Source organism: Apus apus, chromosome 1, assembly GCF_020740795.1.
Source record: "Apus apus isolate bApuApu2 chromosome 1, bApuApu2.pri.cur, whole genome shotgun sequence".
NCBI classification, from domain to species: Eukaryota; Metazoa; Chordata; class Aves; order Apodiformes; family Apodidae; genus Apus; species Apus apus.
The window spans coordinates 126983023-127001210 of NC_067282.1; the positions used below are offsets into that span (position 1 = coordinate 126983023).

Here is an 18188-nt window from a genome sequence, read left to right on the forward strand (position 1 = left end):
ATCTCAGTAAGCTGCAGCCTCTTTTGCTGGTATTTTTAAAAGTGGCATAATGGATATTTTCAATTCCTAAATGCTTGTGGTCTCCAAAGCAGCCATAGCAGGTGAGAAAGACAGATGTCATGAGAAAATAAATAAATAAAAAAATATATATACTGTTTAATAGCTAGTGAATAACTCTTACCCGTTAATTCTGTGTCCACCTAAAACCTTTCACCCCTATATTATTTTAAAATGGACTTTTATTAAATATTGAAATGCTATCTCTCTTGTGAATACATTTGGAAGCAATAAAAGCTTGTGTCCTTTGTCTGTAGATCTGTGATGCCCAGCATGTATTAGCTGAAGTTAAAACTCTTAATTCTTACTTAATTTTGAAATGACTATACATCATGTTGTATATAGCAGGAACTTGTTTAGCTTCTTGTTTCTTAAGGTTTTTTCCTTTCTTGTTCCATAAGACTTAGCTATTCACTAGGAAGGTCCACACAAGCATTAGTATTTCCAGCAATCAGTTCACTGGATGACTAAATTAACAGATCTAAATCTGTGCCTAAATGCTAACGCTAATTAAAATAATAACTGTCAACACTCAAGCAGAGGCTATTAGTCTAAAGAAAAGGAGGCTGAAAGGACATGGTAGAGAAGTAGGTGCTGGTCTCTTCTCATAAATAAATAGTGATAGCACAAGAGGGAACAGCCTAAAGCTGCACCAGCAGAGGTTTAGGCTGAACATTAGGAAAAATATTTTCTCTGGAAGGGTTGTCAGGCATTGGAATAGGCTGTCCAGAGGGGTGGTTGTGTCACTGATGTGTTTAAAAGTCATCTAGATGTGGTGCTTGTGGCTATAGGTTAGGGCTGAACATTGCAGAGTAGGGTTGGACTTGATCTTAAAAGTCTTTTCCAACCTAAATGATTCAGTGATTCTGTTTTTACTGTCCACGATCAACATAATCAGAATTTGAATAATTAATCAGGACTTGAGTAATCCAGCTAAAGTAAAATCACAAGTAGCACCAAAAAGACATAACAATATTGTGAAATTAGCTCTGTATCCCACATTTAATGACTTATTACTGAAAATGAACTGACAACATCAGGAATACTGTCACTACTGGAGTTCAAGTAAGACCAAGGCAGCTGCAGTGTCAGTGTTTTAGACACCTGTGAAACTGCTGATACGTGGAAGTTGTCCCTTATGTCAAATTTGATTGGAACAATCATTTAGAAAAAAAAAGCTGCAATACTGAATTTTTATCTCATTCTATTGCTGCCTCCACAATTCTCTCATTGACTGATTCCCCAGCTTTCATTGTCATTTAAAACAAACAAAAACACTACATGTTGCATATGGATCATCACTCTGCTTGTAGTCCTCCAGCAAAACAATACTTCCAATTCCCTTTTTAATAATTCAAGTCATGTAACATGTGGCAAACCATGGCTTACTACCATAGGCTAAACTTATAATTTTTTTATTTAATTTTTTTTTGGGATGAGAGGATTATTTGAGAATCTCCTGTTACTACTGTCACTTTGTGCTTTCACACAGGGACCCCACAGTTAGCAGTTTCCCTGGTCAATAGACTTCTGAATCCCCTTCAGTCATCAAGGAGGCAGATCAACACAACACATCTTTGAAAACTTCCGACAGTCTTTGGGCAACAACAGTAGAAGGTGGTCCACAACATGTTGGCTGTGTCACAGAGGAGGATAGGAAGTGCCATGTACAGAAGAACATGGAGTGCCAGACTGTGAAGGAGACTGGGAGCCACCTGCTGTGCTCTTCTGAACATCCAACACAGGCAAAACCAGGGGAGAAGTGCCTTCTTGAGGCAGCAATGAAATGTACATTAAAGCTTGCAGCTGAATGAAATAATGCAGGAAATGCCTACTATGCATTATTACTTCATCTATGAAAATGTATTAGAGTAAAACTGTGTCATTGATATACTTTGACAAAAGGTAAAATAATTAATGCATGTTAAATTTCAATTTGCTTTTCTATGCTAGATAGTTTCAATTAAAATAGATAGTTGGAAATTAGAATACCTTTTTTTCTCTGTCATGTTCAAAGCTGCAAAAAACATCAGGGTACTAGTACTCTAATGAAATGTAATATTTTATTTATTAAGTCATAATTGCATTTTTTATAAAACACCTGTGTTCAAGGAATCAAAGACATAAAATACAGAAAAAAATTACCTTCAAATAGGTGTATATTTGTTTTCTATGGAAATTAGACTTGAATCTCATTTAGAATTCTAAGACTCACTGCCACTGGATAATCAAATGCTAGGCTGTTGATAACTGAGAAGCACCAGTCACTGCTGATACCAACACAGTATAGATACCTGAATGTCTGCATTCTTTCTTTGCCTTCTGCCAAAATACCATATACGCTCGAAGAATCTGCAGCAGACCTGAGGAACAGTTAATGACACTGGCCACTACCACCTCGTAGTTTCACTGTCTTGTTTTTATCTTTTTTTCTTAATTTCACTGTAGTGCATTATTTTTGTTTACATCCTCTGGTACTCACTTGTCATCCAACTCTTTGATATGTGTACACTTCACAAATACAAATGTTAACCATATACCTCTGCTGTACTGGAAGAATAATTTAATTTACTGCCCTCTAATGTTGATTTTCAACACTTACAAGCTTCTGCATTCAAAGAAACATGCATCTATCTTCTGACATTTCTGCTGAGGTGGGCTTCACAAAGCATTTGTAAAAGAACTACCTGATTATAACTCTCTAGAATCCTTTTGGTTAATGAATCCTGCAAAACTAACAATAAAAGGAAGATTTACACAGATTTAGTGGAAGTGAAAAAAAAAAAGTGAGATACTCCAGTAAGATCTCTCATCTGTTTAACAAAGGAAACAGAAAGATAATTTGTTATCTTTGGCTCTAGTTTACATTATGGTCTATCTCCAAGTACATAAATATAATCTTTCTTTCATGTTTGATCAGTTCTACTGTCTCATATTTCAGATAATTTCTTTATTCTTCAGAGTCTTCAAATTTTTAATGATTCCATAAATATGCTTACCTTGGCCCAAAGGACTATAATTAGAAAAAGAATTTGGTGAGAGGAATTGATCTGCCTGAATACTAGATTGATGTTTAAATATACTAAGGAGCATGAAGATCCCATCTTTTCCACACAAGGACAATTAGTCAAGCTCCAAGTCTTTTTGTGCTCATATTCAGTTAAGGCTAAGGAAAACTAACCTTTAACTTAGAAATTAGAGTTAGCTCCAAAAGTAATTAAAAATTTATTATTTTTTTTTTAATGGTGGGGAAAAAAAGGTTAAGAAAATTAAATTTCAGATTTTCAGTATCCCAAACATATGGGAACAACATATGCTCAAAATCTTTTGTTTAAAATGTACATGAATATAATGAATATTTGGTGTGTGAAGAGTGAAGGACTCAGCACAGCAGAAACAGCCTTAATTCAAATAAAATCTGTTTTTTTCATAGCTTTTTGGCTTCCTCTCAAGAGAACAATGCCACACATGAGTGGAGACAGACCAATAATTCTTTGAAGTAGCAGGACAAACTGTTTTAAAATGCAAAGATCAGGTTTCTGCACAAGAGGATTACAGGAAGTGTACAGTGTTTTTTCATCTTTGTGGTTTGCACTGATATGCTGTTACTAGTTCATTCGGCAAAAGCAAGTAAAGACAACAAAAGTGACCAAAAATGAAAGAAAGATGGCGTCTGTCTAGAGATGGTGCATCTTGTAACTTAAACCTATCCCCTCCATCAAAAATTAAAGAGCAGTGTAGGGAAGAGCAGCCCATGTATGTAATTTCTGATGCAACTGATCTCAGGAAATGGCATTTAGGCATTATTGTTCCTATTAAAATAACAATGGGAAAAGGTTTGTTTCCCTTATTGAATCCCATAGCTCTGAATAAGCATTACATTACACCTTTATTATTTATTTACACCAAAGATACAGGATTCCCCATTGACAGAATATCTAAGAATAACCAATACAGACCAGGAAAATGAAGGCTGGGTTTCAGCCCTCAGCCCTTTTGAATCTTATAATGAACTATTCACAAGCTGGGAGTTTCTCAATCAGAAGTAAATTCACGGTTTTTTTTCAGAAATATTGAAAGTTGAAATAATGATTTTTTGCCTCATGATGCTAACATGATTAATAATGTAGCGAGAGCAAACAGACAATGAAACTGCAAGCAAAAATTAGTGAGAAGCTATTAATGTTTCGCAAAGGCATGGATTGAAAAGGATGGTAGCAGCATGTTTATTTGACTAAATACTTAGTGGTAGCTAATGGTTTTTCATATTTCATAGCAATATTAAACATATCATCCTCTGCACCTGCCATATTGTACAAGATAATGCTAAAGAACAGAAGTGATTGCTCACTGAGAAGTGCTGATGAGTTAAGTTGCATTCATTTCTCAGCTGCACGATTTTTATATTCTCCCATGCTGCTTTTTTTTTTTTTTTTTTTTTTTTTCAGACATGTTACCAGAAAACGGGAGGGTAAAACAGAGAAATACAAAAGAAAAAGTCAGACTGATAAAAAACACACTAAAGCAACATCCATGAGTTGGTTAACATTTTGAGGAAGAATTTTACTGCACATGGGAGATTCAAACAATATGACAAAATGTACACACAAGAAGCTTTAATTCTCTTGAAGGCAACAAGATGCCTTCCAGAGGAATCTAGAGAGACTAGAGCATTGGGCAATCATTAATGGCATGAAACTTAACACGAACAAATACCCGATTCTGCATCTGTGATGGACTAATGCTGGGCACAAATATAAATTGGTATAGCACCCCGCAGAGGGACCTGTGGGTGCTGGTCGACAGCAGGGTCAACAGTTGCAATCTATTTAGAGGTGGTGTGGCCTCACCTCAAGCACTGTACAGTTCTAGGCCTCACCATTTAAGGATCTTCAGGTCCTTGAATGCATCCAGAGGAGAGCAACAAAGCTGGTGACAGAACTGGAGTGCATGTCCTATGACTAGCAGCCAAGGGTTTATCTCGTTTGAAGAAAATGGGGCTGAGGAGTGACCTCATTTCCCTCTACAGCTTCCTCAGGAGGGGTAGAGGAAAGTGCTGGTCTCTGCTCTCTGGTATTCAGCAGTAGGACATGTGGGAATGGCTCAGAGCTTCACCAGGGATGGTTTAGAAGCATTTCTTTACCAAGAAGCATGGTCAAACACTGGAACAGACTTCCTAGACGTGGTCGATGTCTCGTGTCTGTCAGCATTTCAGAGGCATTTGGACAATGCCCTTAACATGCTTAAAAATTTAGTCAGCCCTGAAGTGGTCAGGCAGTTGGACTACATGATCACTGTAGGCCCCTTCCAACTGAAGTAGCCAATTGAGTTCTGTTCTATTCATTCAGATGCTTGGAGGTTCCAAATATGTCTGTTCCAGGTCTGTTCAAATACCCTGTGCCCAACTAAATCAGGAGGGCCAATTCCTGCTCCCGCCCTATACCCTATTTGGAAATTATCCTTTAAATAATGCTCTGCATTAATTATGAAGAATCTCAACTCTACAGTGAAAACCTTAATGCATTAAAGGTACTGCTAAACCAGTTCTTCGGAGTAGCTGTGGCAAAGCATTGATATTAATTTGCAACCTGTCATGCATGGATGAAGACACGTGCAATGCCCAGTCAGTCACCATTGTCTAAAAGAGCCACTCTGTGGCTCAGAGGGTGAAGAGGTGCTGTCAGTGTCCCCAGACACACAGCAGCACTTAACTTTGTAGGTTTCTGCTGATCTTGTTTGTCTGGCAATTTCCTCCTCTATTTTTGTGGCATAATCAGTACTCAGAGAATAGGAAGTGAGAGATGCACTGATGACATTAAATGCCTGGAGGTACATAAATCTGCTTTATGAATATTCAAAGAAATTTTACACTGCCATGTGCCTATGTTTTAGCCATTTTCACCTCTTGGTTTCAACTCTTGACCTATGTATCAGTCTTAGAGCACAGTGTCTTCAGGCTGGTGGAAATCTGAATGCTTTTGTGATGCATCCCTGTTCTATGTTGCAAACCTACACGCCCATCAGTACAGCAAGCAAACTGTTCACACAGCTTTCAACTATTGTGAAGTCAATTCTTTAAAAATATTTTTTTTATTCATACCTCAAAAACCAGCAAGTATGTGAAAACTAAACTCTGACATACAAACTGGTACAGTGTCTTATTGCTTCACAAATCAAAATAATAATGCATTTCACATCATACCATTGTGAAACTATTGGACAATTCTATGTGGTGTTTTAAAATTTAGAGCAATGAGGAAACTGTAAATGTTCTTCTTAAGTAAAAAAAAAAATAGTTTTCCAAGTTTGAAAGCAGATGGAATAACACAGACCTCTCTGTTACTAACTTTTACTAATAGAAAAAAAATTCGGCTGCTTTTGACCATGTTCTTTAATAACCTAGAACACAAAAGTAATGTTTTCTAAAAATAATCTGCACGTACCAGCTATACCTTTTATTAAGGTCAAGTTCAGAGTAGCTTTGAAATATGCAATCCAAAACACTTACTAATTCCCTTTCAAAGACCTTACTTTTTTTTACTTTTTTCTTTTTCTTTTTTCATTGCCTATGTGGAATTTTCACTCAGAAAAAAAAAAAGTATAGAAATACTGGAAAATCCTCATAAACTGGAAACCCTTACAAACTTAAGAAGGGGTTCTAACACAGGTGAAAGATTGAAAAATTACATCATTTTTGAAAGAGGAACACAAATCTCAAATGCACATTTTGTGAAGAACCAAAAAAATGGGATGAGGGGGCAGATGAAAGGGGGTTACTAAATCTTCCAGCTCTAGGAAGCTGGAAGTACCATATTAAGAAAATACTTTGCATTGTTACATAGTAAGAACCCTGTAGTAAGAAAAGGCACAACCACAGGAAATCTGTACTTATCCCTGAAAAAATTGTAAAAGCAAAACACATCATGACAGTTTTAATTTCAACAGAGACCTGGTGACTGCAATGCAGTGAAGGACCATACAGCTGTTCATTAATGCTTCTAGTGGAAAGTAAAGAACTGAACTAGTGACTCCTGAAGGGGGGCAATGGATGAGGATGCTGCAACAAACCATGCCAGGGCTCAAGGCCCTGTGCTTCCCTCTTTGCTCCAGCTGCATATCCACTGTGCAACTCAGAATGGGGCTACTTAAGGAAGCACAAAGAGAGGGAACCAAGAAGAGGAATAACACAACTTATGTATTACATATTAGTTGTCACAAACATTACTGTTGGATACCTACCTTTCTTCCTGTGGGTGCTTCTGCTTTACTCTTGCTTGGAAGCAGTTTCAAGCTCATCAATGGCAAACTTCTGGTTTTTTTTGGTGTGCCATTTTAGCAAGTAAGACAACTCATGAATGAATCAGACAAGCACTAGACACAGCAGGCATGTACCTTCCTCCTAAACTCATTTAGCCCTGCTCACTGGACCACACTCCACTTTGGGCTACATGATTTCGTGCCAGGTGTCAGACATCCAAAATGTGGATGATGTGAGGTTTTATGTCACGATGGCCATGTTCCTTGTTTCTGATAAACAGATATTCATCCACAGATTTCTTCTAATTCCTTTCATAGGGCAATAGGCACATTGTTTTTACTAAATACACTTTTATGAGTATCTTATTTTAATAATCTAAGTACTACATAGTTTAGAAGTTTTTTGGCTTACCATTGTTTCACTTTAGGCAGCACCATGCTTTTGTCTGTGTAACTACTCTGAAGAGGGCTATATCTTCCTTTGCTAGTGCAATTCACTCAGTCATGACCAGATCCCTTATGTAATACAGGGCCAAACACATCTGCTGTGTCATCTGACATAGTGAACATGCTTAGGCAGGAAATTATTTACACTGTGGACTAACAAGTTTGAAAGCTCAGTCCCGTTATTCAGTAACTATCATTTCAATGCTTTACAAATACCTCTAACTATGTATGGTATCATAGTCTTCAACGCAGACCAAGAAGCGCGCAAAGCAAACTCCTCACCGTCTGAGTCTGGCTAATGCTCTTGACTTCCAATAACATTATGCACATACAGAAATATTTGCAGGACTGTAGCCAAAATTTAGAAGTTATTTTCAAATTTAATTAAGTCAATTCATATGGTAAATGGTACTATACAAAATATTTTATTTTGATTATTTTTTAAAATACAACATCCCAAAAAACATTTCTTATATCTTTAATACATAAAAATTTATTAAAATTGACATGGTAAGACATGCAAACATTAATAGGTTTTGAAAGAGTGGTGACAAACTTTCCAAGGGGGTAGAGAGTGATACATTCACTCTTAAAAGAAAAATTGTTCAAATTGTTACTTTCACTTGTGTTAAGAATAGATTTGAGATATTGAATTCTCTAACTGACATAGTGCTGTCTAGACTATTTTAATGCCAGGAGTTTAGATTATCAGAGAATTCCAATTATTACAAACCCAGACCTCTGAGTATAATACATCACAAAGCTGGTGACTCAGATGTCACCTCGACTAAATAATGTTATTATTTAGTAGCACTTAAGGATGCCCAGCATTTTGCAGAATAAAAACTTGTGATAGTATTAGCCATGTACATAAAAACAGTCCTCTAAGATGGACAATGCCACAAAGCTTTATCTGCCCATCTTCCATTTACAAGCAAAACACTTTCTGAAGTCTTCTCCTTCGTGTGGCGCGTTGTCACTGACCACTTAGCTGCTGGTAGCACTGGGATGCAGTGGTTTGACTCTTGCTAGTCTGGAGAGGCCAAGTCTAAGACACTGAGTTGGTGACTTAACAGAACCATATTTCATAGAGTTATTACTGCTACCTGATGCAGCTGAAAATAATTGTACAACAAAATGCAGGTGTAAGAAGTGTAGAGGGAAAAAAAAAAAGAATAATGTAACTGTTGTATTTTTATAGTTTTCACAGCATAACAAAAAAAGTATTCTAAAAACATTGCAAAGAGTTCTGAACAACATACCACAGAAGCATGTGAAAATCAGCATACTCAAGCAGGAATCTATCTGGGAACCAATGCAGCAAGTACAGTGCACAGTAGTAAGTAACCAGGAACACACTCCATTAGCACATAAAAACTGTCCCCAGTGTACTGTGCATTTGCAAGTGCTCCACAGAAAAATGCAATTTAACACAATTCCAAGTGGGAAAAGAAGGTCTGAGAGAAAGGAGCCAAACAGAGAGCAACATGCACAGAAGAGAAGTAAATGCAAAAGAAGAACAAAGAAAGAGGCAAGGGTCAGCAGCAGTATACTCAAACACCTTAAGAATATAAAGCTTCTAAGCATTTGTTTTACTAAAGCAATTATAACATTCCAAATTTTTTCTAGTATTGTTTGTTTAGAATAGATACTAATGTAGCACATCCCAGAGATAAAGCTCTTATGAAGAGAGAAATGGCCACAAGATAATCTCTTGATTAAGATTTCATCCACGCTCTGGAAAATATTTTACTAACAGCTTTTTTTTTTTTTTTTTCTCCCTTTTAAAAAAATTAAATCTAAGATCAAAATAATATGTTTCCTTATAAGAGGGCAGAGCACTGTTTATTTGTTTGCTTGCTTTCAGGAGAGATTGCTAAATACTTGTCAACTAATGTATCTGCTTATAGTTACAATCTTACATTTACCTGGTGGTATCCATTTAGGCCTCTTGACTGTTACAGGACTCGATGTATGTAAAGGCCTCCCAACTGGTTCTGAAGAATCGGACATAATTTTTTGTGTTGGCTCAGATTTTTGTTCCATTATCCAGGAAGGAGACACTACAGGTGATACTTAATTGAAAAATAAAAGTGACCTTAGAAAGACAGTCTTTAGCAGAGACATCATCATGCTGCATAAGATGGTAGATCATCGTACAGCACAGACTCTCTGCATTGAGTGAAATAATGAGCATGTTTCTAGATTGTCACATTTTTCTAAAGAGTATATACCTGTCAGTCCTGTTATACTCTGGAATTTCAATCCTGATTTGAAAATAAGAAGTGTAACTATTTCTTTTGTAAGACCTGCCAGATACCAAATTTCTAAGAGGGAAGAAGCTTCTGTCTGTTACACAAAGCAAACCATTACTTGTCATAAGTAAACCTAATTTTAGACTAAATTACGTAGTGTATATTCAGGCCTGATATTAAAACACTGTCCTGGTTTGAGCCAGGATGAAGCCAATTTTCCTTTTATTGATTTTTTTTTTTTTTCCTTCAGTGAGCTCTTTTAACTAGCAGCAAGTTTTCCAGCTAGTGGACTGATAATGCTGGAATGTTTATGTGATTGCCAGGACTTGGAGGTGACTTCGCTGCACTGTTGAATCTGCACCCTCAGAGGCTACCAAAGAGTTGTCGTATCTGCAGCCCCTCCATAGGGAGGAGTGGACTAGATGGACAGCAAAATTGACCAAAGTATTCCATTCCATATATGTACATAAACTTGGTGTAAGGTCATGGAAGTGAACTTCCTTCCTGCTTCTTCTTCCCTTCTCTTCTGTTCGTGGCCAGCATCCAAAGAGGACTCCATCCATCACTGTTGATCCCCAGGCCTGTGCATTCCTGACCCTCCTAACTACCCTCAGCTTCTGTCTGCTCTGCTGCTCTCTCTGGCAGCTCTGGAACATTTTGGAGCTCAGTAGAGTGGCATGCAGATTTAATGTTTTTTGCCAAGTCGTTTGTAGAACTAGGATTTTTTAGCTAACCTTGAATTAAAAATCAATACATGCAACTGCAACAGGAGGCTCCAAGTTTTAAATATATTTTTTTAAATCCTCAGATCAATCATTGTTATTTAACCTCTTCATAAAAGCTAGAAAAAAAATAAAATTAAATAAACTGTCTATTCAGTTTTGTCTGCTTTTATTGTAAAGGGTGTTAATTTAACATAGGGCATATTTTTGTTTCAGCAGTTTTTTTTCTACTCTCCTTTTACTCTGGATATAGTAATTTTCAACATAACCCTGCACAGTGTTTTAGCCAAATTTATCTATTCCTTCAGTGAAAGTAAAAGTAACTTTTATAATAAAGAAATCTATTTAAAATGCATAGTACAAACTTACCTGTAGTGTTAATCTCAGATTTGGGATTTTTTTTCTCTCTTTCAGATGGCATCTTTTGTTTCGTTTTCTTTTTATTTCCTTTGGCTTTCTTTTTTTCCATAGCAAAGTCTTCATCATCACCTTCACTATAATTTGAATCTTCTGACTCCTCACCTACAGCAAAGAAAAAGCATCTAATCTCTTCACAGGAAATACAATTTGCTATTATTCCAGAGCCTTCTAACCACACTCTGCACATAAAGAACCAGGGTATCTTAAGGATATGGTAAAACAAATTTGCATATATTTATATGCTGATCTGAATAAGAATTAGCCTCCAATATTTACAGAATTCTTGCTCTGTACTTTAATATGGAATGCCCTGGTATAAATGGCATACAATAATTATTTTAACAGCAGAATTACCAACATCCCATGTGTGCAAGATGAAAAAGATGAAATTATTTGGCAACGCTTCTGATTTTTACATATTCTTAGTCATTACTATATAAAGTGGAAAAACACTGTTTCTAAGTTCAGCTGTAAGAAAGATTTTATAAATTTATTATTTAAAAAACCCCATACATTGGTAAATATGAAAAATAGTTCTCTATCAAACAAATATCTGAATTATATCCCTGATATTGTATTAGTTCACTGAAAATTCTAGAAATATTTTTCAATAAACTTTGCAGTAAGAAATAAAAGAATGGATACAGACATGTCAGCCATTGATGAACGAGAGACGTCTATCATAGTTGCCAGGCATTCAATATTGGGCTGCTACCAGAAACAGAGTATGAAGCTAGGTTGACCTCCAATCGGACACAGCACAGTTTTCTAAGAGTTGAGAATCAGACGATAGAAAGAGGGGAAGCTAAGTATTTATTTTTTTTAAGCAGCTTAAAGCCAGTACTGAAAGCACTAACACCTGACACTACTCCAGAGTCAGTTTTCATGCAAACCCCAGACAACTGGAAAAGTGAACAGGGGATCTTTAAAGAGAAGAAACTGTGCTGGACAAAGAGGGTAGAAGAAATTTGTTCTGATATACTGCAGCAAATGCAAAGAAGCAGTATATTTTTTTTCCAGTTAGGGAAACTGTATGAATAATTGCTAGGGTTTAGATTTAGTGCCAAAGTGCAATTGAGATGTCACTAGCATTAAAAGATAATGCTTCGGTAAAGCAGGGAGAAGGAAGATACAGTAGAAGCAAGAAGCATTTCACTAAAAATATAAACTAAATGTAAGGCATGACATTCAAAACACATCTAAGGAGAGGGGTTTTATAGAGAACTTACTGGGTACAGACTCTGGCTCAGAGTCAGTAGCATGCTCTCCATCATCACTGTCAACGGTCAGGAACTTCTGATGTGCTGGAACTTTAGATGCTGCTGTCCTTTGGCTACAGTAAGCCTTAAATTCATCACCATCCATAACCTGATTTAGACCTAGAAAACAGAAGGAGGTCTATATAATAAATAAATTCACAGTAAATATATTCTCCTACTCAAAAAGAAGCAGGTATTTGAGTCCCCAGAGTATATTTTTGTGATTTTGAAGTATACTATACAGAAGCATATCATCAGCACTTGCTTTCATGAGATTCTCATTTTACTCTTTTAACTGACCAAACTGTACTTTCTGGTTATGATATATATATATATATCATAATATATATATATATCATATATATATATATATATATATATATAAAATACGATACCAATATTTCTCTGCAATCAAGCTGAGGAAAGGACAGAAGACCAAAATAAAACTGGAAAAATGAAAACATTTTCAGTCGCACAGCAATGATCATGTTTACTTGATGCGTGGGCATTATGGAGCCATTGAAGAGTGGAGGGTAAGTGTAACTTCTTGAAGAAGTAAATAAACTCAGCATCTCAAAACAGCACATCTGTTGCTTTTTCCAACTCATTTTTCTCATCTCCTTCAGCAATTCACAGGTTTTCCCATTTTAAGACTGGGACCAAATTTTTAAAGAATAATTGATGCATACTTCATTCTTCAGTCTTAAATAAACTCTTTTTTTCCACATAAGTGAAAAACAGAAACTAACGGAAGCAAAGAAGAGATAAGGTACTTAAATGTATCTTGAAGCACTGTTTCTGAAAAAAACAAGAATATGAGAACATCTTACATAAAAGTTCCCTGTCTACACTGCAGTTGGAAAAAGCAGGTCTCCCATGTACATCTTCTGATTCAATATTCTTTCCTGTTTTAGGATCCAGAAAACAAACAATATAAAATATCACTATACAAAAATGAGATTATAAAAATTTAACATATTAAGAAATTAAAATAGCTAACAATTTATTTGTCTCTAATCAAACTTTATGTTTGCAAGATCTTAAAAAAGTTTTCCACAAAAAACCCCATGAACATAAGAAGACAGGCACTATTTAAAAACTCCTATTTCCTTATCATGAAATCTTGAAATAAAACACAACTTTCAATCCATTTCACTGCAAAACATAGTAAGTCCTGTTCCAATTCACTACATATAAAGAGTGTTGCACTGAGCTATAAAATAACCTTGCTCTTCTGAATTTTGCACCTCAAGGATATTTGCAGATTTTTCTTTGAGGGATAAGGCTAAGGCAACTTCTAAACCTCTTTGATAAAGTTTGTCATCCAAGGATATCCTGGAAAAAAAAAATCAAAAAACATGCTAAATGATGAAACAATTACATGAGTGTTACAGATATATTTCTGACTCACTGAACTTAAAAAATTCCAGTAGTTCTGAAAAGATTAATATTTCAATACATACTTTTAGCATATCATATTATGAATATTTCTGCCTGAAAAGATTTAAACGAAGTACACACTAATATTTAAAGTATGCTATACTTAAAAGTATTATGATATGAAAACATTGTGTGTGTGTGTCTATATATATGAACGAGTAATTAGCACAGAAAAAGATTCTTACATTTGTTTGGAATACCACACTGAAATGTAATATTTGTGCACAACTCTACCACCATAATAATTAGATTTGTGTTTTCATTGACACTGACTTTATATTTTCTATCAAGCTTTAAATATGTTCTTTTTTAAGGATTCAAACTTGTCTGTGTATTTCTCAGTCTTAGGAGTCCCCTGGTAACTCCGAATTTTTTATTATTTTGCACTGTAAATATATCAAGATAAGATTAGACACATAAACCTGTTTCTGCACCTGTGCAGGCCACTTGCTGGAGTTTTGTAACAAGATAAGACATAGCTCACTACCAAACTCCAGCAAGTTTCCCCGTCTCTGTGCATAAGTACATTATCCCTGATTTGTAACTATAACAATAAAGCTGAAGATCTTTATTACACTGGTATGTTAGTTGTTTATTCTCAGCTTATTAAAGCTCTAGGGGAAAAAAAAAGGCAAACCAAATACTTTTACTGAAATCTAGTTTTACACGGAATTGACCACATTTCAACAATTCTTACCTTTTAGTAGGTGTCTGCTTTTGTGAACTACTCAATTCAAGTGGCTTTTTTTGCTTCTCTTTTTTCTCCTTCTTTGGGTCCTTGAGCTGTGTTCTTGATTTTTTGCTTGAAGGTGCAGCTATATACGCAAAGTCTTCATCTGTTTGGGAAACAGCAACAACCTTTAATGCGGTTTCCTATACTCTTCCATATGTCCAAAAGAAGTAATCCGATTTAATTTCATCACACACTGAAAATATAACAAAGATAACCTTTTCTGAAATTAATTCCATTTCTAAAGAACACAAATATACTATTCTTAAATGAAAATTTAACAAGATCTCTTTTGCATATACTTTTATTCAAGAGGAAATTACTTCAATTTTTATTACTATATGGCAATAAAACTTCAATGTCCAATGTGTTACCAGATTTTTAAGAACTAGAAGTTCACCTTTTGATACAGTCAACAGCAATCAATGATAAAACTCTTTAAATTATGGTTCTTGGTGTTTTGGGAATTGTTTCCCTATTAAAAAAAAAGTCAGCTCCTCCTCTTTTTCTACCATTTTTATATTGCCTTTTCCAAATACAATGCATTTCTCCAATTTTCAAGGAAAATTAGAGGGCCTGAAAACTGCATTTCTTCCAGCTGAAGATGCTGCATATCATAGTGCAAAATAAGGAAAAAACCATTATCTTCAGTATTCTCTATATGATAGAGAACCTTAGATAATTGTTTCTGAAAATTTAGTTTTCTTTAATATTACAAATGATCCTGTACAAGCTAAGAAAAGTCATCTATCACATTTAACCCAAGTATTTGCATTAATCCATATGATTCGTGTGAGACCTTCAAAATTATTTAATTTTGGCCTCCCCTTTCCAATAATTCAAACTGTTGCCTGGATCCCGCAAACAGAATGGGAAAGAAAAAACCAAAACCACAAACATTAAAGCAACCAAATTCTGTGAGAACAATGTGTAACACCCATTGGGGCTTAGAAGTAAGGGAGGACTGTCGTGAAAACAAATACCCTAACCTGGTCATGTAGGATATGGAGAAGACTGATGTACTGAATGAATTTTTTGCCTCAGTCTTCACTGGTAAGGGCTCTGGCAACACCACCCAGGTTGCAGAAGACAAAGGCAGGGACTGGGGGAAGGAAGATCCATCCACTGGAGGAGAAAAGCAAGTTTAAGACTATCTAAAGAACATGAAAATCCACAAGTCTACGGGACCTGATGAGATCCATCTAGAGCTCCTGAGGGAAAAGGTGGATAAAGCTGCAAAGCCACTTTCCATCATATTTGAAAAGTCATGGCAGTCTGGTGAAGTTCCCACTGACTGGAAAAGGGGAAACATAACTCCCATTTTCAAGAAGGAAAAAAAAGAAAGATCCGAGGAACTACAGGCCAGTTGTTCTCACCTGTGTGCCAAGCAAGATCATGCAGCAGATCCTCCTGAAGGCTCTGCTAAGGCACATGGAAAAGGTGGAGGTGGTTGGTGGCAACCAGCATGGCTTCACAGAGGGCAAATCGTGCCAGACAAATGCAGTGGCCTTCTACAATGGGGTCACAGCATTGGTGGACAATGAGAGCAACTGACATCATCTACCAGACCTAGTGCAAAGCATTCAATACTGTCCCCTGCACCTGAGTTGGGGCAATCCCAAGCACAAACACAGGTTGCGCTGAGAATGGATCAAGAACAGCCCCAAGGAAAAGGACTTGGGGGCGTTGGCTGATGAGAAGCTCAAAAAGAGCCAGCAACGTGCACCTCTGCAGCCCAGAAAGCCAACTGTGTCCTGGGATGCATCAAAATCAGTGTGACGAGCAGGTCAAGGGAGGTGGTTCTGTCCCTCTACTCTGCTCTGGTGAGACTGTACCTGGAATAGTGTCCAGCTCTGGAGCCCTCATCACAAGAGGGACATGGAGCTGTTGGAGGGAGTCCAGAGGAGGGCTATGAAGATGATCCAAGGGCTGAAGCACCTCTCCTATGCAGACAGGCTGAGAGAGTTGGGATTTTTTAGTCTGAAAAGAAGGCTTCAGCCAGATCTCATAGTGGCCTTTCAGTACTTGAGGGGGGCCTACAGGAAAGCTGGGGGGGGGGGGGGGAACTTTTTACAAGAGCACATAGCAAGAGGACAAGGGGTAATGGCTTTAAACTAGAAGAGGGTAGATTTATATTAGCTATTAGGTAGAAATTCTTAACTGTGAAGATGGTGAGACACTGGAACAGGCTGCCCAGGGAAGTTTCAGATACCTCCTCCTTGGAAGTGTTCAAGTCAAGGCTGGATGGGGTTTTGAGCAACCTGGCCTATTGGGAGGTGTCCCACTAGATGATCTTCAAGGTCCCTTCCAACCCTGTGATCATCAGGAGGACATGGAGCAACCAATTACCACTGAAAACTGAGGCAGGGAAACAGATTTTCCCGCAGCTAGGCACAATGTACTCTGTTGTTATTCTCTGTCTTACAGCCGTCATACTCTTGTTGAATTACAATATTTAATAGTGTGCCCAGATCACTTCAGTGAAATCACTAACAGCCTTCTCAGTGAAATAATTCACCAAAAAACCTCATGATATTTTGGGTGGTTCCAGTAGCATTTGGCATTTTTGTATAAGAATACCCCACTTACCATCATCTCCTAAATCCCCAAATTGAGAATAATCAACGGTTTTCTTGTTCCTATGGGGGGGGAAAAAAAAAATCAAACACAAAACAAAACAAACAACAACAACAAAAAAAAACGCACAACACAAAACATACCGCATTAATCCTTTCAGATTGAGCATCTGAACTTGCTAACACTTGATGTTTGTCTCCATTTTACAAAAAACTGCAACGCATGCTCAAATGTATGTACAGCCAGCGCTGCTGCACACAGTATCAGGATGAGATTTTTTAAAATCTTAAGACAAGTGCTTTTTGCTGGTCTCGTTGTGGAGACCCTCCTCACGTACACACCGTCTCAGAGCAACCACCGTGCAACTAAAATGACTTATCGCCTGGGTCGCCTTCAGGCACTTGAAATCTGCTCTGCGCGCCACCTCCCCGTCTGTTTCTGAGGTGGCGCCGCTGACGGGTGTTCTCCGACCCAGAGGGGGACACAGGCACCTCTTCCGAGCTCACCCCTCCGCCGGGGATCCGCCGGGGATCCGCCGGCCGGGGAGCGCTCTGCGCGGGGCGCAGCGGCCGCGCTGCCCGCCTCAGGTAGAAGCCCCCCCGATCGAAGCAAGGAAACGGGTCAGGGAACACTGCGCCGGACCCTCCTCAAGCCCCGCACTAGGGCAGGCCACGGGAGAAGCGCTGTCTGCAGGCGCAGAGCCCCGACGGGCCCCGCCAGCGCGGCGAGGGGCGGGAGGGCCCGGCCGCCCTGCCCGCTCAGGCTTTCTAGGAAACCGCCCGCACCCGAAGCGGCGGGCCCCGGCACCCGCGCCCTGCTCGCAGCGCCTCCCGCACCGCCCCACGCACGGCCTCCCGCACCGCCTCCCGCAGCGCCGCGCCGGCCAGGCCATCTCCGGTAACGGCGCTCTCGGCCCGTTCCCTCCCTCTTCCAGCGCTGGCTCGGCAGATTCGCTACAAAGCTGTGGGGGGGGGGGGGGAGGGGGGTGTGACGAATCTGCGGCGGCGAAGGCGGAGGTTCTCAC

General features: G+C 38.1%; 1 protein-coding gene across 2 annotated transcripts; it reads right to left on the minus strand.

Annotated features, from left to right (window-relative positions):
* Positions 1-8163: 8163 nt before the first annotated feature.
* Positions 8164-18114, minus strand: RAD51AP1 (RAD51 associated protein 1). Of its 2 annotated transcripts, XM_051608113.1 has the most exons (9): positions 17950-18114; positions 17177-17226; positions 14555-14693; positions 13643-13752; positions 13248-13322; positions 12388-12537; positions 11108-11260; positions 9690-9836; positions 8164-8876 (listed from the first exon to the last, which is right to left on the minus strand). In XM_051608113.1, the coding sequence occupies exons 1-9, from the start codon at positions 18054-18056 to the stop codon at positions 8749-8751; spliced, it is 1059 nt and encodes a 352-aa protein (XP_051464073.1). In that variant the 5' UTR covers positions 18057-18114; the 3' UTR covers positions 8164-8748. The 2 variants fall into 2 exon arrangements, with proteins under 2 accessions (XP_051464073.1, XP_051464074.1); XM_051608114.1 differs by lacking the exon at positions 13248-13322 and having other exon boundaries at positions 17950-18113.
* Between the last annotated feature and the right edge of the window lie 74 nt (positions 18115-18188).